This window comes from Eublepharis macularius, chromosome 3 (genome assembly GCF_028583425.1).
Source record: "Eublepharis macularius isolate TG4126 chromosome 3, MPM_Emac_v1.0, whole genome shotgun sequence".
NCBI lineage: Eukaryota > Metazoa > Chordata > Lepidosauria > Squamata > Eublepharidae > Eublepharis > Eublepharis macularius.
This window is the reverse complement of record NC_072792.1, coordinates 3,012,396-3,032,696: the sequence shown is the minus strand read 5'-3', so window position 1 is coordinate 3,032,696 and position 20,301 is coordinate 3,012,396. Positions and strand designations below refer to the sequence as shown.

At 49.5% G+C, this 20,301-nt stretch overlaps 1 protein-coding gene across 1 annotated transcript in view; it reads right to left on the bottom strand.

Moving 5' to 3' along the window:
* Positions 1 to 15,524: 15,524 nt before the first annotated feature.
* Positions 15,525 to 20,301, bottom strand: part of NUFIP1 (nuclear FMR1 interacting protein 1) — a 17,878-nt gene continuing 13,101 nt past the window's right edge. The window contains exons 8-10 of the mRNA XM_054973427.1: positions 19,228 to 19,371; positions 17,546 to 17,781; positions 15,525 to 16,002 (exon numbers count right to left, since the gene is read on the bottom strand). Coding sequence (XP_054829402.1) covers positions 15,679 to 16,002; positions 17,546 to 17,781; positions 19,228 to 19,371 — 704 coding nt within the window. The 3' untranslated portion in view covers positions 15,525 to 15,678. The remainder of the gene's footprint in view (positions 16,003 to 17,545; positions 17,782 to 19,227; positions 19,372 to 20,301) is intronic.

The following is a 20,301-nucleotide window of genomic DNA, read 5'->3' as shown; positions in this document are numbered from 1 at the left end:
CATCGGCTGGCCTCTTGGCGCTGGTAGACCATCTCCCGGAGGTTGCCCGACGGGAACAGTTTCGCGCGGTTGACCAGGGGCTCCCTCCCCGGATGGAGCCGCGGGTGCTCCCGCTTGGTCCAGCCGGACCGTTATAGGAGAAGTATGGGGGGGTATCACTGGTGTATCACTTGGCTTTTTCTCCCCTCCCGTAGGCCTCTCAACGGGGGTCTCGTCTGGCGGCACATCCCTTCCCGTGATAGGAGGTTCGATGGGAGTCTCACCGGGTGGCACAACCGGGTGATCCCTTCTCGGTGGAATTTCCCGCTGTGTGGGAAGTTCCTTGGGTTGTTCTCCCGATTCGCCAGGATAGGTGCCCCCCTCGCCGGTAGGTGACGACCGCTGCTGAACTTCCTCCATCGGATAGGAGATAACACTTTGGAGGGTAGCTATCTGTATCGCCATCTCTTCAGGAGACAGTCTTTCTCCTGCCCCCATTGAGGAAATTAACTGAATGGCGTGAGCCAAACTTTCTTCCATATCCATCAGCTTAGCTTCTAATTGTTGCATTCGACTTGGCCCCGGTTGTTCGCTCAGGGAACCTTCATTCGCTGTACTCACCGGGGAGAAAGGGCCCCACGGAGGAGGGTCCCCTTGGACTATTCGCGACCTCGCGGCTAGAATTCCCTTGGCCATACCCGTCACGGCCGAGATGCTGGTATCTACCGCATAGGTGCGACCTTGTAGCTGCTCCCAACTTTGTTCAGGGACTTCCGTTGGCTCTTTCCACGGAGCAAGTTCGGAATAATCCCAACTCAGGGCGCCGCGGCGAGACGTGTCCCCCTCCATCTGCTCAAACGTCCTGTTCCAATATCGCCATGGTTGGCTGCTATCTAGTTCCGGGACGGTTTCTAGGCTTCGGCGCCCGTCCATCGAGACTCGTGGATGGAGTCCACCTGCCCGGCGCTCTCTGGTTTCTCGGGGTCTGGCTCCCCACTCTGACGGGGTGGGTACTGAGATCAAGGGGAGAGCGGTTGCTTTCGGCCTTGCCCCGAGGTTGCTTTCGGTCTCGTTCCGAGTACTGAAGTCGATGAGAGGCAGGGTAGAAGTGGAGGCTCCGGTTCCGTTCCCGGTTGCTCCCAGCTCCTGGGAGTCTTGGGTTTGCACCGGTTGATTGTCGGGAGACGCATACGGATCAAACAAAGGATCCCTGTCCGGGACAACCTTGGATTCCGCTGGGCCCGACTCAGACATGATTGGTAACAAAATGTCAGACTGTGGCTAGATAAGGCACTCTCTGCAAGATTCCCTTTAGAAGCAAGAATAAGTCCAATGTCTGGCAAAGGAAGCTTTATTGCAGAAAAGGTCCATTATAGTCCACTGTCCTGAATAGGAGACTCAGGATGGTACATGATCATTGTTACCAATGAAGGGCAAGCATAGGATACAGAGTAACAATACCCATCTGGAACAGCCTCCCCCCACAGTTCTCAAAACAACATCTTTCAGTCCTGGGAAGCTGCTCTCCTTCAAGGCCAATGCCTGGTGGAACGGTGTTAGACAAAACAGTCTCCTCTGGTGGGAATGCTGCCTGGGAACTGGTGCACCTGAGGAGAAAACACTTAAACACTAAAAGCATTAGAAAATGGAGTCAGTATAGTTAAGATATATACTGGACCTGACAGGTAAACTGCTCCCTGGGCAGGACCTGAATGGCACTTGCAGAGGCTTACGAGGGAGGCGGGGCTTCAGCCAGCCATGTCCCTTGGTCTCCCTGATGAGAGACACGTATTGCAAGTGACCCAGGCCGGTACACGGCTGAGGCCAAGCCCAATCTGCAACGTCTGGGAAAGTGCCCTATGGTTAAGAGCTGTGGCGGTAGCTCCACATGATGCATGACTCTCTGGTGAGACAGTGCACTGCCTTGGGATGATCTTATCCCATGAGGGAGAAAGTCAAGTGGCTGAGCACTCTTCAGCAACAGGGTGCTATGAACACCCAGTCACCCTAACCACTGGCCACACTTCGTCCTCTGCCGAGAGGGACCCCAGCTGAGGGAGACTGAACAGAGCTCCCACATGGGTAGCGCCCCCCCCCCTGATTTGGATGTGTCAAATGTAGTTTTCTGCCCAGAGGCTAGCTGTCAGGTGAGTTCAGGTGAGGGGGTAGCTGGCACAAATCAGTGAGCCGGGTTAGCCACTCCTTCTTACCTGTCAGTGCTCCCTCGTTCCTTACTGAGCTGGAACTCCAGAGTCAGATAACCTGCAAGGAGACTTGGGTGGTTATTGTTAGTCAGACATTCTGGACTTTGCCCTTCTTCCTTGAGCGAGTGCAAAGTTCTCCCAGTTTTCCCGCTAAGTCCCTCCAGTGCACTCAGGGCCTGCCACTGTGAGTACCCACTCTCCCGCCTTGTGCACAAAGTCCCCCTGGCAGAAGGCTGATGGGCAGAGCCTCCGGCCATGTGCTCACCTACCTGAGGTCATGAGCAGCACAGCTGGAGGTTTTGTTGGGTGCCTGGGCAGATTATTGGGTGCAGGGAGGGGGGCTCGCCCACCTCAGAAGCGCACATGGATTGGCCCCCGTGGTAGTTCCCATCCTATGCTCCTTCAGGCCACGGGGGCAGGGTTGGGCACCAGGAGAGGGGGCCAAGTTTCCCCTTTCAATAGGCGCCTATGAGTTATGCCTCCTTTTTTCATGGTGTAACTTTCTGCCACTGCAGGGGGCGTTGCTGGGCCTGGAGTTGCTTTGGAAGCAGACTAATTCACGGCCCGCCCCCCACCCTGCCCCCTCTAGTGCCGGTGCAGGACCTTGTGCCGCAATTACACCTCTGCCCAGCCGCCAAGTGTGCCTGCCGGCGGCAACCCATCTGCAGTAGTGCACCTTGGGCAGGCGCCAGTGGAGGGGGAGTTACGTCCATGTAAGTGCCATTTACGCCCGCGCAAGGCTTAATTCTCTCCCTATGCGCTTTCCACTCTGCTGCTTAGGACTGCACTGTTAATCTTACTCTTGGTTTCTTGCCATTCCAAATGAATCGATTTATCTGTCTTTGCCAGCTTTTCAATGTCTTATCTTTTATACTGATTGGCAACATTTGAAATAAAAAGTTAATTTTCAGTGATTGTAGAAATTCTTCCTATCCAAGACAATTTTAACTTTGACTACCTTTCAAGATCTTTTTGAATCCTCTTCCATATTACTTCATAGTTAGCTTTAAAGAGTGTTGTTTCCTTTTGTCCTGTTATGTTTATGCCCAAATATTTCATTGGATTTACTGCTATTTCACATCCCGATAGTTCCTCAATTTTTTCTTCTTCTTGCCTTGTTAAAAACTTGGGAATTATTTTAGGTTTTTTTCTATTAACTTTAAATCCCCCCAAATTTCCAAAACTCACAAGGTGTTCCATAACATGTTGTAGTGTCTCATGTAGGTTCAAAATTGTCAAAACAACTTCAAATGCATAACATTTCAATCTGAATTCTTCATCATCCACTTTCAAACCTTTAATTTTGGAGTCTTGTCTTAATTTTGAAGCAAAAACTGTTCATTGTTAAGACGAATAATTGTGGTGACAGTGGACAGCCTTGTCTAGTCCCCTTTTAAATTTGTAATTTTTCTGTTAATACCTTTAATATCTTTTAATGCCTGTTAATACCCCATTGACTAAAATCTTAGCCTTTTGCTTTGTATAGATTGCTTGTATCCAGTTCTCAAATACTGGGCTGCAATTTAAATTCGGTACTATTTTTTGTAAGAAAGTCCAAGAGAGGTTGTCAAATGCTTTTTCAGCTTCCAAAAAGATGAATGCCATCTTATGTCCTCCCCACCTCTCAACTAATTCCATTGCATTAACTACAAATTGAACGTTTTCTTTCATGCATCTCTTTGAGACAAACCCCATCTGATCTGGATGTATTATTTTTGTTATGCATTTTCTGAACTTTTCTGCCAGTTTAGAAGTAAACAATTTGCAATCCACATTCAATAACTGTCGTCTAGTCTTGATGTTACTATGCCGTGAATCGAGGTAGCCAGATTGGCCATGGCACGGTAGGGGGCCATCTTCCAAGCCAGTTTGAGTTGAGAGAAGGCTTGTTTTTGCAACTGCATTTACTTGCTTCTCTAGCAGCAGTGCTTGATTGGTATAACGCCTAGGCTCTTAACGGAGCCAGCCAGGGTCAACTGAACCCCATCAAAGAAGTACATGTCCCAAAGAGGAGGGCCCTTTTGCACTTCCAAAAAGCTAGACAGTGCTTTCCTCTGAGCAAGTGCAAAGGGCAGGCTTCTGAGTCTGCGGGTCTTCTTATGAGCCAGAACTTACACTGCAGGTGCCCTGCTGTGCAGGGTCTGGAGCTGGATCCGGAACCCAAGGTTGTGCCCTTGCAGATGGGTTGATCCAGCTAAGATCTCCCTCCCAAGGCTTGTTTAAGTAGGCTGGGAGGGAACTGACCCCAGCGGCACCACTAGCAGGTGCTGGAGTTCTTGAGGCTGCTCAGCACACTGGCCCAGGATCCTGCAAGGGACCATCCTTGGTGCATTGCTGTCGCTCTTCCATGGGATCGCGAGCGGCCAATCTGGCACTTGGCCTCCCCCAGCTAGATGATCAAGTGGAGCGCAAGTGAACAGGGAGGAATACACGTGAGCCTGTTCACTTGCCATTCAAGCGTAATTTGGATGCTGAGAACTTGTAGCTTGGCCCTTAGGCTGACAAGTGAATGTGGGTTTTGTACGGGGTGGGGGATAAGCGAGAGAACAGTCTTCCCTACTGCATGCTTTAGGGTGCCGGAAGAGCACTGCAGTGGTCTTTACCCTCCACCATTCAGATTGTGTCAGGATCTCTGCATGAGTAGAACATGGAGATAAAACAGCCCTGTGTGCTTAACAAAAGAAGCCTGTGTTTGTGTTGTCTAGAACTCTCTCCATTTTGCAGAAGTCAGTTTGACATTTAGCTGGGGCGGAAGGGACCTCTATCAATCTTTGCCTGCAGATATATTCATGGGTTGCTTGATTTTTCATACCCTCAGACCACCCTTTCTATTGCTTACAAGGCCTCACAGCATGAGCAGCAGCATCAAATACCATATATTGTGACTGTATTTGAAGGGAACACCCTTTATCCCAGGGCTGTCAGACTGATTTGTTATAAGGGCCAGAACTGACATAAATGCCACTTTGTCGGTCCAGGTCATGTGCACCATAATATTTAATGCCAGGTACTGGCAATAAAAACTTTATAAAGGACACAAGCAAACCCAATTGATACTACTTTTTACTCGAAGCGCAAACATGCGTGAAACATTAGCACTCTGATAATATTCTCTTTACTTAATAGTCTTTGATAACTGATGCCTCTTGCCCTGAGTTATTGCAACAAAATCTGGAGTTAAAGTCTGCACTGCAGCGATTTTGAGTATGCTGTTCAGGTGTGGCTCTGGATGCTGAGAACGTACTTTTGATTTATTGACATTCATTACAGAAAAGAGCTGTCCACAGACATACATTGTCCCAAACATAGACAGAATTTGGGAAGCAAAATCCTTGAGTTGGGGGCAATTTGGACCCCCAAAATGGTAAAACTTAGTAATACCAACTTCAGAAAGCTTCTTGAGTGCAGCATCACACTGCAGAACAGTTTTTTCCATCTGAAGCTCCTCTGGAACCTCATGAACATCCACAGAAAATGGATCACAGAGGATTCCAAAATCTCTGCATAGATTTCTGAAGGTGGAAAAGTTTTGGAATTCAGCCAGTTTGGTGGCTAATCTGGAGAACCGGGTTTGATTCCCTGCTCATCCACTGGAAGCCAGTGGGGTGACCTCGGGTTAGTCACAGCTACCAGGAGCTCTCTCAGCCCCACCCACCTCACAGGGTGTTTGTTGTGAGGATAATAATAACATTCTTCGTAAACTGCTCTGAGTGGGCATTAAGTTGTCCTGAAGGGCGGTATATTAATTGAATGTTGTTATTTTTCAGTTCAGAAATTTTTCTCACTAGACAGAGATTTCATGGTAGGAAAGTGAGCCAAATTTTGTTGAAGTAGCTTTTTTCAAAACTGAAGCTTCATTTCTGTTATATCCACCATAAAAGCAAGACCTCGAAGCCATTCATTATCTTGTAATTCAGGGACAGCCTTCCCTTTCTTATTCATAAATATCTGTATTTCACTTTGTAGTTCACAGACGCATTTCAGTACAGCTGCACGACTTAATCATCACACTTCGGTATGAGATGGTACCCCATGTCTGATCGTGCTTTCCTCCAGAAGACTGTTAAATTGCCTGTGACTGACACCTCTGACTCAAATAAAATTTACATTTTGCACGACCGCATCACATTATCTATGTTCAATATTTTACTGCACAGATTCCTGGTACAAAATGCAATGAAAACTGAAAACCTGATAATGTGGGTTTGCAGCTATCATCTGTGGGGCTCACTGCTTTTACCAGCTGGCACCTGTTTTATCCAGAGCTCCTACCACATTCTTGAAGATGTCATCACCTGTGGTTGTGTCTTTCATTGGAACTATGTCTACAAATTCTTCTGTAACATGCATCTTTTCATCAACTCCGCAAATAAAAACTGGAAGCTGTACTAAACCAGTAACATCTGTGCTTTCATCTATTTCAACTGAAATGCAATATAGGACTTAGTTTTTCTATGAGTTAGATTAGTTAGATTCTCAGGTCTCCTGGTCTAACCCTATTGAATTGGCATCAGAATTAGAAACAACGGGGGGTGAGGAGACGCGACACCTCGGCTGAGGAAGGACCTGCCTCTGGAGCATCTTGAGGGAGAAGCACCTGATGCAGGGGCCGGGGCAACGGCAATTTTTTACGGGGAGGTCCCCCTCGTGGGGGGAGATGGAGTTAGTAGTCATCCTCTCCTCTAGAGTCCTCTCTGAAGTAGAATTGAGAGCACTAAATAAAGGGCCAGGGTTTGTACCAACTCCCCCTTATAATGGTTTCCAGACCAGAGTCAACCTATTTAAGCTCATATGTCAACTTAAACTCGGAATGTTTTTTTGGTAATAACGCACAACTAAGTGATATTGAGCAACCCTTGCAGCCACACTCCACTTTGGTTCCCAACATTTATTGTCCTAACACTACAGCATTTGAGAGCATGGTGGAGAAAGAGATTCATAAAATAGAAGCCACCAAGCACCCAAAGAGGAATAGCTTGATACGGGAGCTCTGGCTGCAGACCCCTCGATTATTTTTAAAGAGGCAGATAAAGGGGGAGCTACAGTTGGGCTCAATAGATCAGATGATGTCTGGGGGGTGGACAGGCAACTCGCTGACTCTTGCAGTTAGGTACCTATTAGGGAGGACCCCACTAAGCATATAGCGACTCGGCGTGGTGCTTTCTGAAGGCAATAACTTAATACAAGGGAGTTTTCTTCGTGATGCAGAACTAATATGTATTGCCTTAAATAATTCACAAATATAAAAATCATTTTGATATAATCTTTATTGTTAAAATATTTGTCTTGCTTTCATGATTTTACTGCCTTGGATATTTCTTCTCGTGATACTGTCGTTGCGGTGATAAAAGGGCCGTTGTCAGTACAATGCCCATAATTTCTGGCTCTTGGTAGGTTTGCTGCAGACTGTGCCACATTTGCTGCGCTTGTTGATGGCTTGTTGATGGCACAAGGTTGCAACTTGTGCCTCCAGCACCATGCCAAGAAAAGTAACAGAATAGAAGGCCAGTGACTCGGGGACATGCCCCAAAGGGTGGTGGGAGGCCTCGTAGAGGGAATGGGCAGCCAGCCAGCAGAATTTCCTTTACAAGCAAGGGGGACATCGCCCATGGGGAAAGCCCAGGTCGTCTCCGTTAGGAAACAGGAGGAAGGGGATGCCGGTACCAGCCTCAGCCCCTCCCCTCTCTCCCCTCCAACCGGAGGCAGAAAGTGGAGGGAGGGGCCAACATCCCCTTCTCAGATGGTTGTGCTTTTTGGCTGAATGTTAAATCAGGGGCTATAATAGCCATCAAGCTCAGCTGCCACGCAAAGAGGCCTGTATCTCCGTTATTGTTCTAGACCTCCTTATGGGGAAAGACTTCGAACCCCCACCCGAGACCCAGGCCTTTGCTCTTCCTCGAGGCATCTCCTTCCTTCCCTCTCAGCCAGTCCACAGTCTGGCTTCGGATCACCTTGCACTACCTCGCCTCCCTCCAAAATCCCACAAACAGTAAACCTTTTGTCTCTGTTACGCTCTCTGACTCCTGAAGCAGGGGCTGCTGCTCAGCTGTGCTACCAACGGGTCTCAGCCTCGGGCTCCCCCCCTGCAGGCGGTGTCCTCCGGGCCTCCTTCGCCTGCTCTGCTGCCAGCACTTTGGCTTAGCACCCTTGTCACCCCCAGAGTGCTGAACTGGTGCAGGTCTGACTGGTCCGCTCCGCGGCTTGGATACCTGCAAGCTGGCCGGCCATCCCTCAGCACAAACGGGCAGGTGGCCTCTTCCCTCCCCCTTACTTGCAGCAGCTCTCTCGTGCCTCCTCCAGCCTTTTGAGAGACTTGCCGCTACACATTGTGGGTAAGTCTTGCATGGCTGTTGCGCCTGGGAGACCCTGTCTGGCCTCACATGCCAGCTGGACAGTGAAGGGAAGGTTAGGTGCATGTTTTTTGCCATTTTTAGATGGCGAAGGGCACAGTAGTGGAACGGTCACATCACATTCGGAAGGCCCAGTGTCCAGCCCCTGGCAGCCCCTCCAGTTAAACTGTGTGGGTATGGGTGAGGCGAGGGATCTCTGGTAAGCCTCAGCCAGTCAAAGCAGAAAACAATGACCCTGGTGTGGCTCACTACAAGGGAGTTCCCTACGTCCTCACTTCGACAGGTGGTGCTTTTCACCTGATAATGGCATGCACATTCTGATTGCCTTTGTAATCCAACACGGCTGTTTACTTTGGATTCTGCACCTGGGGGTTTCAGCTGGCCTCTCTCCCTAGATGCTACTCTGGCCCATGTTTTCTAGTTCTGCCCACATATAACACAGGTATTGTTTTGCTCTTTATAGGGAAGGAGTATAATGATGGAAAAGAGTCCAGTAGCACCTCTAAGACTAACCAACTTTACTGTAGCATAAGCTTTTGAGAATCACAGTTCTCTTCTTCAGATGCCCTGGCAGAGCATCTGAAGAAGAGAACTGTGATTCTCGAAAGCTTATGCTACAGTAAAGTTGGTTAGTCTCAGAGGTGCTACTGGACTCTCTTCTATTTTTGCTACTACAGACTAACACAGCTAACTCCTCTGGATCAGTATAATGATGTTGAGCAAGAGACACAGAGTGAGTGGTGGTGGAGCAGCTACAGGGTTTCCCGGAGGATGCATCAGTCCTGGGCCCATTCCAGTCCGGTTTCCGCCAGAAGCCACAGGACTGAGACACTGTTGGTCGCCCTCACAGACAGATCTCCACAGGCATCTGGACCTGGGCGGGTCAGCACTGCTGGTGTTGCTAGATCTCTCAGCAGCGTTCGACACGGTCGACCAAGTTCAGTTGACCCACCACCTTGCCGATGTGGGGATTTGAGGGACTGCCTTGCAGTGGCTTGTCTCTTCACGGTTGGGGACAGAGGGTGGCGCTTGGGGAGAAATTGTCATCCCGCCACCTGTTGATATGCGGTGTCCCTCAGGGGGCAATACTCTCCCCACTATTGTTTAACGTCTATATGAGCCCCCTAGCCCAGCTGGCGTGGAGTTTCGGACTGGGTTGCCATCAGTATGTGTATGACACCCAGTTGTATCTGTTGATGGATGGCCGGCCCGGCTTGGCTCTGTTCCCGATGCCCTAATCTGAATGGATGAAGTGGAGCAGACTGGAGTTGAACCCCACGAAGACGGAGGTCCTGTACTTGGGCCATGGGGGAGTAGATGTGAGGATCCAGCTCCTGATCTTTGACAGGGCACCACTTGTGCCTGTCTCATTGGTCAGGACTCTTGGTGCAACACTGGATTCCTCCTTATCAATGGAGGCCCAGGTTGCAGCAGCTGCCTGTACTGCCTTTTTCCACCTCTGACAGGCCAGGCAGCTTGCCCCCTATCTCTCACCCCATGACCTAACAACAGTAATCCATGCAATGGTCACCTCCAGATTAGATTACTGTAACTCGCTCTATGCATGGATTCCCTTGGATTTGACCCGGAAATTGCAGCGGGTCCAAAATGCTGCTGCTCACGTCCTGACAGAAACTTCATTCAGGGCACATGTGCCCCTTACTCTGCAGCAGCTACATTGGCTCCCCGTGGAATTCCGGATCAGGTTCAAGGTTTTGGTCTTGACCTATAAAGCTCTAAATGGACTGGGACCAGCATACCTAAGGGACCGCCTCTCCCCGTATGTACCCTGGAGAGCCCTTAGATCAGCAGGTAAGCACCTACTGGTGGTCCCTGGCCCCAGGGAGGCTTGGCTGGCCTCAACCAGGGCCAGGGCATTTTCTGTCCTGGCGGAACTCTCTGTCGGAAGACACTCGGGCCTGCCAAGACCTTCTATCTTTTCGGCAGGCCTGTAAAAGAGATGTTCTGCCAGGCATATGGTCGAGGCCAGCACTGGATCCATTCTAAGTAGCCTCCCTGCCGGTCTCCTACTAGTGGGGGGGCGGCGGCGGCGGCGGCTATATGGTCCATCTGCACCTCTGCCCACTTTCCCTGTGTGTATGGTGTGCAGGGAAAGGGGGATGGTGCCCCATCTGGAATACTGAAATGCAGGGCTTTTTTTCAGCGGGAACGCGGTGGAATGGAGTTCCAGCACCTCTTGAAAATACTTGGCAATAGTGCGTGAAAATATTATTTCAAAGAATTCCATGTGTTTCTTCCTCATTTCCCTCTTGAGAGTTCCACCACCTCTTTTCCCAGAAAAAAACTCCTGCTGATATGTATAGTGCTATGTTGAGATGTGATTTTATTGTTCTACTGTATATCTGTTGTAATTTATCTATTGCTGTTACCCGCCCTGAGCCCGCTCGCAGGGAGGGTGGGCTATAAATGTAATCAATCAATCAAGACTGGCGGCAGGCCAGCAGAGGACAGACTTTTGGCTAGGTCAAAGTGGGCAGTGGGTGGGTGAGGGTGTACATACACAGCACAGGGAGCTTAGGCAAGAGGGGACACTGCCCGGCTCACAAGATGTGACTGCACAGTGGAACCAGGTTTTGGATCAAAGTAGACTATGGTCAGAGGGAGATCTGCAAAAGAAGAACTTGGTACTTGGAACTGCGCTTCCTTCCCACCCTTGCTCTGCCACGATCTTCCTCTTCAGGTCGGTGCAGATAGCCCAAATCAAACACTTTCTTGTAAGCCCTCCAAGTCTCTTATGCTTGTTCAGTTTGTCCTTTGGCCTATTCTCTTTTTAATCTTGGCAAGAATGAACACGTACCAGACAACCGAGTGCATACATCTACTGCTAGCCCTTGCTGAGTAGAGACAGTTGCAAAAGCGTAAGCTAATGTGCCTCCATTCATTTTTAGGGACAGGGAAGTTGTGAGAGATGTCTCCCCTCCAGATCTCAGTGGAAGCACTGGCAACTCCACAAGTGTTGTTCCAATGTAATTTAGCAACAATGTTTTGCTTCACTCGATTATGCTTTCTTTATGGCTAAAAAGTTTCTTATACCTATGGTTTGCTGTAACCAGAAAAGCAAAGGTCTTGTATATTGATTCTAAAAAGCCAGAAACTGACAGCTTTGCCATTTGCCAGCACCTTCACGCTCTGCACTACAGGACAGCCGACCCCAGTTGTATTCCGAAGACAACTTTTGCTTTAACAACATTCAATTTATAAAATAATAACATTCGATTTATATACCACCCTTCAGGATGACTTAACACCCACTCAGAGCGGTTTACAAAGCGTGTTATTATTATCCTCATGACAATCACCCTGTGAGTGGGTGGGGCTGAGAGAGCTCCTAGAAGCTAAGACTGTCCAAAGGTCAAGTGGAGGAGTGGGGAATCAAACCCAGTTCTCCATATTAGAGTCCCGCACTCCTAGCCACTACACCAAACTGGCTGTAAGGACTGGGAGGGTAATCTATTTTGGGAGACTGCTGCCTCGTGTGCTAATGGGTTTTTCTTGATTAACCCAGTCTAGGAATTTACAAACTGGATTGCAGATATCCTGCTGAAGGCATCTTAGAGAAATGTAAAGCAAAAACTTCTTTAGCTCCAGGGTCAAAGGAATCCCCTAAGGAGCATATGTGGTTACACAGGGGGAAAGAGCGGGTGGTGTGAAAAAACACACATCTTGTGCCCTTGGATATCTGACCTTGTTCGGATATCTGACCTTATAAAATTTGTATTAAAAGCCGCATGCTAGTATGGCAGGGGATTCCAGAGAAACCCTCCCTCCCTTTCACTGAATGCTGCAAGGGCCTGTCTTGGTCACCTGTTTCTTTCCCCTCTGCTTAACTTTGCCTTTACCTCCGTCAGCTTCCCGCACACACTTTCCATGGGCCAGGGCCAAGCTACCCTTCTGGCTTGGAAACCGACCAAGGGTGTGGCTGCCAAACGCCCCATTAAAGACTGTAGAGTGCTGAATTGGGGTCAATGACGATATGCCATGTTTGGAATAGTAGCTAGCAGCAGAATGCGAGCGATTGAAGAGTTAAGCCGAACAGGAAAGGGGAAAGTTCAGACAAAAGTGGGCGCCGCCACACAAGGGGCCCGCTTCTGTGCTCTCTTGGCTGTCAATTCAACAGCAGCAGAATTGGTGTGGCGCACGCAGCTTCTGCCCGGCTTCCCTCCCTCGTTTTTCCAACTGCCACACTGCTTTATTTTCTTACAGACGTGCAGTGGCACTGCACCATCCTTTTTTCCTTTCTTTTAAAAATGTGCATATGATGTGTTGGTGTGTCAACCTACCACCAGGAGGGCTAGGCATGCATGAGAATTGCTATATTGTCACTGCGGAGAAATGCCGTCCACTCTAAAGTTCGCCCCATTATTTGGCCACTTAGGGCTGCAAACTGGTTTTTAAAAACCTTAAATAGCAGGCAGGCGGAGAGCAGTCAACTGCTCACCCGTTTAGTCAATTGCTTGCCACCCGCTGATTAGTTATGCAAGAAAACAGTGAATTAGGCAGGTGGGGCAGCTCTGCTATAGTCCACACCAGAATCAAAAACGATAAATTCTCTCTGCTTTGTTATTTATTGTCCACCTTTCTCACTGAGTATCAAGCATCAAACTCTCACAAAAAATAAACACAGGTATGTCCTATAGTGATATATCACTAGCAGGGAGTTTTTTTTAAAAAAAGAAAGAGCCAAAGACTTGCTTACATGAGGTGAAGACTCCTTTTCATGGGAGGAAAGGGGGGGGGCCTGACAAGAGAGCCAAGAACAAAGGCAGAAAACGAAGGCTGAGCCATGAGCTCCCCCCGCCCCCCCCCCGTGTCTGAAAGCGCAAGAAGGCAAATGGGCATGCCCCCCCTCCCAAGAAGTTGTTTTTCAGGGCAGAGGAAGAAAAAGATACCAACTGCTGTAAGCATGCAAGAACAGTATTTCTCTGAGCGGTGTGCTTAAGGGATAAAAAGGGATAAAAATCCTAATTACTGTGGCAGAGGAAAGAAAACGCAGGGCAAGGTTGCCCCTAACTCATGGTCCACTCCGTGAAAAGTGGGCAGGAAGTGAGAGGAACCCAAAAAAGCGCAGGAAACGTTACACAAACTTAAGAAGCGGCTCTTAGAAAAAGACTGCTATGGAAGTGGTCCCAACAGAATCCGGGAAAAAAAAAACCCTAAGGGAAAATGTGAAGCGAAAACTAAGGGCTGAAGAGCCAGGGGATAAACTGAAGCATCTGGGAGTCGGAACCAGCGAAGCGTAACCCTGTGGAGAGGCCCAGGGTTAAGGGAAATGGAGAGAGAGCTCTTGGTGCTGGAGGGAGAAATTAAAAAAATGCATGGGGAGAAACACCAGGCATAAGCGCAAAGCTCAATTCAAAGTTTAGGCCAAACCAGTAAGAGGAATTTTTATTAAGTTCTGCCCTGCATACTACCCGCTCCATCTCCCCCCAGTGAAGTCTGCCACCTGAGTTTCTTGTGTCTCCGTCTGCAAGGCTTCCATAGGGCCTCGCGTGGGCTGGAAGTTTTATTGACATGTCTTGACAGTTGATTCTTTCTCTTCTCACTGCAGCAACCAGTTCTACCAGTACCTCCTTTTGCGCTTCATTGGGATGCATCAGGAATCATTCTAAAGTGGACATGGCAGCAGCAGGCACGAACTCGTCCTACGTCTGCCACGTTCACAACAGCAGCACGAGGCAGAAAGCGGAAGCCCTCGTGCAAACCTCGGGTGCAGCTTCCGTGCACTATTCCTGCTGCTCCAGCTGCAGAGGGTGCAGAAGAGGGCAGCCAAAACGATCACGGGGGTGGAAAAGCTTCCCGACGAGGAGAGGCATTGGGGACCTTTACCTTGGTGGGAAAAAAGATACGATGAGGAGAACAGCTGATGAAGTTCTGCATGGTGTGGACAAAGGGGAGGGGAAACATTTTCCTCCCTTCATCATCATACCACAATTCAGAATCACTCAGAGTTGAGGGTATTCGATTCAGGACAGACACGAGGAAGTACTTTTCACCCAGCGCATACTGCCACCACATGACCTCTGTTGTGAGGGCTGGGGCAGTGGCACAAACAAAATGTGCCAGCTTCAGTTCTCACTACCTCCAGTTAAAAGAGCACAGGAGCACATTGTGGGAAAGAGCTTTCTTTTCATGAGATACTAGAGAGCAGCTGCCAGTCAGTGCCGTGCTTGACTCGGTCCATGACATCTTATGATCCGCAGCAGATGGTGAATGCACACATGGAGGGCAGGCCAGTGGCTATTAGCCTTGGTGGCTGAACAAAACCTTCATGCCCAGAGGCAGTGAGCGCCTAAGTGCCAGCTCCTAGGGGAAGGATGCTGCCTCCGTGCCTTGCCTGTGGACCTTCTGAAAGCATCAAGTTGGCCACTGTGAGAAAGAGAGCCCAGTAGCACCTCTGAGACTAACCAACTTTACTGTAGCATAAGCTTTCGAGAACCACAGTTCTCTTCTTCAGATGCATCTGAAGAAGAGAACTGTGGTTCTCGAAAGCTTATGCTACAGCAAAGTTGGTTAGTCTTAAAGGTGCTACTGGGCTCTTTTCTATTTTTGCTACTACAGACTAACACGGCTAACTCCTCTGGATCTATGAGAGAGGAGGCTGGATGAGATGGAGCCTGGGTCTAGCCCAGTACGGCCCCTTATGGGGCAAGTGGGGCATGGAGGGATCTCTCTATAACTTGAAGAGGAGTTCACAAGAAGGTGGGGCAGAAGACCTCCCCCCAGCAACTGGCCTCACAGGCTCAGCTGCCTCAGCTTCTTCCTTCCACCTCCCAACCTAGTTTTGGTGCTGGAAGCGAGCCCGACTGGGACAAAAATGCAGGGGAGGGCTTGGCTCCCCTCCCTCCTCTCTTGTGAACAACAATTGTGGCTGTTGAAACAGAAATTTTACAATAAAGAAATTTTAATGTGATTTCTATTTAAATTTAGGAACTGTAAAAATAAAACCCTCAGGAAAAAAGTCTACAAGATCAAAAGAGATACGGCCAAAATCTTTGGGAGAGTTCACATAACTGGATGTACTTTACAGCACAAAAACTGCTTTTAGTAATACAACCTGATCATCTTTGAAACCACCACCCTGAAATGAGAGCGGGGCCTTCCGGCTCTCTACAACTGCCTCAGTATCAATTAGAAAGGAGTGTTGTGGTTTCCCACACGTCCTCCTCCGCAGCAGGAGATGCTCGTGATGTCTGAGGCAGGGCTGCCTCCTTGTTCTGATCGGCCAATTCTCTCTGTTCTGCTAATTGAGGGTCAAAACCACAACAGGTGACGATGGGTCCACCACGCCGGCCTGGAAAGAGCCCTTCCTCCACATTTCGAAGCGCCTGCCCAGTCTCCAGGCCTCCTGCTGAAACGGCCTGCGAGGGGAGTCCCAGCATGTTCTGGATGACGTAGCGGATGCACTGCAGGACCACGTTCCTTTCATGCCGTATATCCTTTGCCAGCAGCTGGGATGGAAAGAGCACAAGGCACGTCCCCGTGAATAGTCAGAAAGGCGCGTAAATGGAACCGTAATTACAGGCTCATCAGCAAACAAGTTTCAAGGAAAACTCAAGCACCAGCAGTCTGGTTGGCTGAGAGGCAGAACTTAAGCCAATGAGTTCTTCACCACTATGATCCCAACTTTCCTGCGCGACTTCAGCAGCGCTGGACTCTCCTCTGTTATAAGATGCAAGAGGGTGGGCGTTAAGTTTTCCTGAAGGGCAATATATCAATCAAATGTTGCTGTTGTTGTTGTTATTATTATTATTACTACCCAGAGTGCCCGCTAATTTCACCTCATCAATCAGTTCTCCCCTGTTTTTGATTCATGACACTGTTTCCCACTCCAGACTGTTGTGAGTCACCTTAGGAGTCAATAAAAACTTGACATAAGATGCAGTGGGGAGGGGAGAAGGGGGGCCGCTGCCTCTCTCCTTTTAGCTTTCTTGATTTCTTACGTTTTTTGCTCTTGCATTAGCCTGCTTGGGTTATAGTTCATTCCTACTGTGCCATTTTTTTTAAAGAAGCCAACTTCTAAACCTTCATACACCTTTAATAATACAACCTGATCATCTTTTAAACCACAACCCTGAAATGAGAGAGGGACCTTCTGACTCTCCACAACTGCATCAATTCGTAACATAAAGTTCATAACATGTACTGGGATGACTGCGGAGGGAGGATACCGCGTTTTTCTGTACAGCTAAGAGGTGATGGCTCAATATTGCAACATCTGTCAAGCTGCCCCCTTCCCGGTGCTTGCAGAGACTTCCAAAGGCTTTCTTCTCTCCCTGAGATGCTCCTTGGCTTCCTCCTCCTTCCCTGCTCACACATGGCAACTGGAGGGGGGTGGGCTCTGGCCCACTACCCTCATGCCATCGGTGCAAGTGTGAAGCCTCCAAAGACCAGTGCCTCCCAGCTACAGCTTCACTCTCGGTTGGCAGAGATGACGCTGCAGCCCAGAACGAGCACCCGCCTTTCCTGACGGAAGGGAACAATGATTCTATCTGAGCTGAAGGCAACCAGCTCGCCCTTCTGCTACGGATCCAACTGACTGGATCTCCCGCAGATCCATTCTGCTAAGGGTGGCTCTCCCGAGGACAGAAGTTTTTCTGTCATACGTTAAAGCGTATTAAAGATCATTTATGAGAGAGAGGCAGATCTGAGTCGAGGAGCATCTTAAAGACCCCCAAGATTCCCAGGACAGAAGCTTTCAAGAGCCAAGTGCCTTGCGTCAGGCATGAGAGGCGGCCTACAGTGAAGCATCGGGCTGAAAATCTGTCACTGGATGTACTGTGAAGTGTGATTGTTCTTCCATGTGCTAGCAGAAATGTGACAGACACTCGAGTGGGATATATGATTTGCCTTGGTTAAGCCAGAGGCCTGCCAGCGCCTTCAAGCCTCAGGGCCCTGGGCGTGGTCCAATTGCCACTGCGGATGGAACCCTGAGGAGCAGCCAGAGAGCGAGAGCGAGAGCGAGAAGTCTGAAAGTCAGGAAAGGCCGTTTACCATTTCCAGCAGTGTTGGGCGGCACTTTGGCGTCTTCCAAGGTGTTTTCCTCTGTCGGCGTGGACCTCTGGTGCGTTCTGAACATGGATTTGATCTCCCCAAAGTTTCAGCCCCACAGGGAGCAGCTTCTTTATGGTCTGTGTCTTTCAAGATGTGAGCGATGTTCGAAGGTGGAGGGATACTTCTGAGAATGGCCTGATTTTCAACCATTGTTTTTTCTGCAGTCTTGATGGGTTCTTTAAAAAAAAAAGGTAACTGGTAAAACAATTGGGGCTGGAAGCAGCGATCAAATTCAGCTAAGCCTAATATTTGCTTTAAGGATGATAACTGTGACCACCTTAGCAGGTCAGCATTGGCCCGTGGCTTACAACTAGCATTTATCCAGAGGAGTTAGCCGTGTTAGTCTGTAGTAGCAAAATCAAAAAGAGTCCAGTAGCACCCTTAAGACTAACCAACTTTATTGTAGCATAAACTTTCGAGAATCACACTTTGAGCTTTCGAGAATCACTGTGATTCTCGAAAGCTTATGTTACAATAAAGTTGGTTAGTCTTAAGGGTGCTACTGGACTCTTTTTGATTTAACTAGCATTTAGGTTCAAATTTGTGTAAGATAAGCAAACCATGTGTAACGAAATGGTTGCCAAGGGTGAAATGAGTGCTGCTAGCAGTTAATCTCTCTTAAAGAAAAAAAAATGTTCCCCATGAGGTTTAATGGGCTGTAGGGCCAGGGAGGGGCCTGCAGGAGTCTTGGTGTGGGACGCCCTTCTTCCTGGACTACAACTCCCAGCTGCCCCGGGCCAAGAAAGGGCGGGAAAAATAAGGGCTGGGGCCTGAATGGAGAGACTCAGCCGATCCCGAGGGGGAAAAGGTCAGTTAGTCACCTTCTTGGTTGAAGAAGGCGAGGCGCCTGCTGCTAAGTGAAACACGGGTGCCTAGGCCCTAAGTGTGGAGGGCCTGGGAGGCAGCAGAAAGGAAATAAAAGGTGAACTTTCCCTCAGACTACCAGACCCTTGAGGTAGAGTAGGGAACAGTGTGGTAGGGAAAGCAGACGGCGGTTCTCTTGTTTGATTTTCTGCCCTATGAGTTCTGAACGGGGGTGTGTGTTGTGTTGTGCCTTTACCTGCTTTGTATATAGCGCTCTGTATATAGTTGTTATACTTTTTTTGAATATAAAGAACCTTGTGGTGCTCTGACTACATAAGCTCCCCCACTTGGCACGCTCCAAGAAGGGAGGGAGCCCGGGAGAAACGGATCAGGCCAGACCTTGGTGGGTTGCCAGTTCTCCAGGGTCCACCCAAAGATCGGGGAATTCACTTCCCAGTAGGGAAATTCAGCTGGAGGGGTCTCACTGCCCCCCAGTCAGGCGGTGTACCAATCAGCGAGTGGTGGCAGTGACGGAGAGTGTGAGCCACGCCCACCAGGGATGGTGGGAGGCGGACAGCGGGGCTAGCAGGCCATTGATGGCGGCTCAGTTGCCTGGACTGAGAGCCAGCGCCCGTTCCACCACACCATGTAACAGGAAAACTAGTGCCACCCTCCAGCAACAGTTTAGCCTTTTCCGTTTTTCTAGTAAACGCCAAGGAAGGCCTCGCAGCCTTCTAGCCCCAGTGAGTTTTTCCCAGGAAGGGGCCAACCCCGGCACTCGTCCTTCAAGGGCGACAAGTAGCTGCAGCTCAACTCACCATCCTGCTCACTTTCATTTTCCGACAAACTGCCATAATTGGCCACCAGAGAGCTCAAAGCGGAGGTTATCTGTTTTGGAACGATGGTCTCTCCCAAGGCCGCCGCCGCCGCCTCCTCTGCAGCTCCCGCTTCTTTGTCTGAATCTGAAGGGAGACGACATCCACCCACCCCGGCCCAGCCAGGTGGGTCACTGAGGAGCAAAATGAAGCAGAAGCCCAGCTCCCGTCTCCTTCCTTCCGGCCCTCAAGAAAACGGATGTCCAGGACTGGGCAGGGGGACGGGGCACAATTCCTACAAGCATCAACATGCAGCAGCACATGCTGGGCTCGAAAAAGAAGCCATGGGTATGAATGGGCTGGGAGCTCCTGATGAGCTGAAAAGTCACTGCTTTGGCACATACCTCAGTGTCCCAAAGGCGAAAAAGACTCAGCTTGCGATTTGTTTGGGGATCCGTGTAACATCAATCACACCCTTCAGCAGCGCTCCCCATCTAAACATTCCTGAGGACTTGGGCTTCTTCACCAGAAAACTGGTCTAATGGCCTGTTTTAGTTCCTTTCTTGTAAGCACATGCAGGATCTTTTCCTGAGACACCCCATTTCCTTTTGCAAAGGAAAAAGTGACAAGCCCACAAGTTGTGGCCCTCAAGGAAGGCTCTTCCGGAGCATCTCCGAATTAACAACGGTGATTCAGAAGCCCCTGAGAAGTGACTCCTTGCTTGGGCTCCCCAGTCAGGCCCTGGAGCAGGCCTGCTGTTTGAAAACACTGCTGCACTCCAAAGCCAGATACAGTGCTGGACTTTGGGGGATGCACACAGAAGATGCCCTCCCAAGATGCTGGGCAGTGGCAGGAGAGCACTGGTGCCCCCCACTACTGCTGGGGCAACGGCTTGCCAGAGGAAGAGCCACGGCCAAGATGGGCCCGACCTTGTTGCTAGGGAGATAGTGGAAAGGGAGGCTGCTTGCAGACTGAAGCACACTCTGGAGCACACAGCACGGCGAAGCAGGGAGGAACAGCCTGGCCTTCCGCCACACCGATTCAGGAATAGGGACTGGCAAGCGGAGCAGTGAAGGG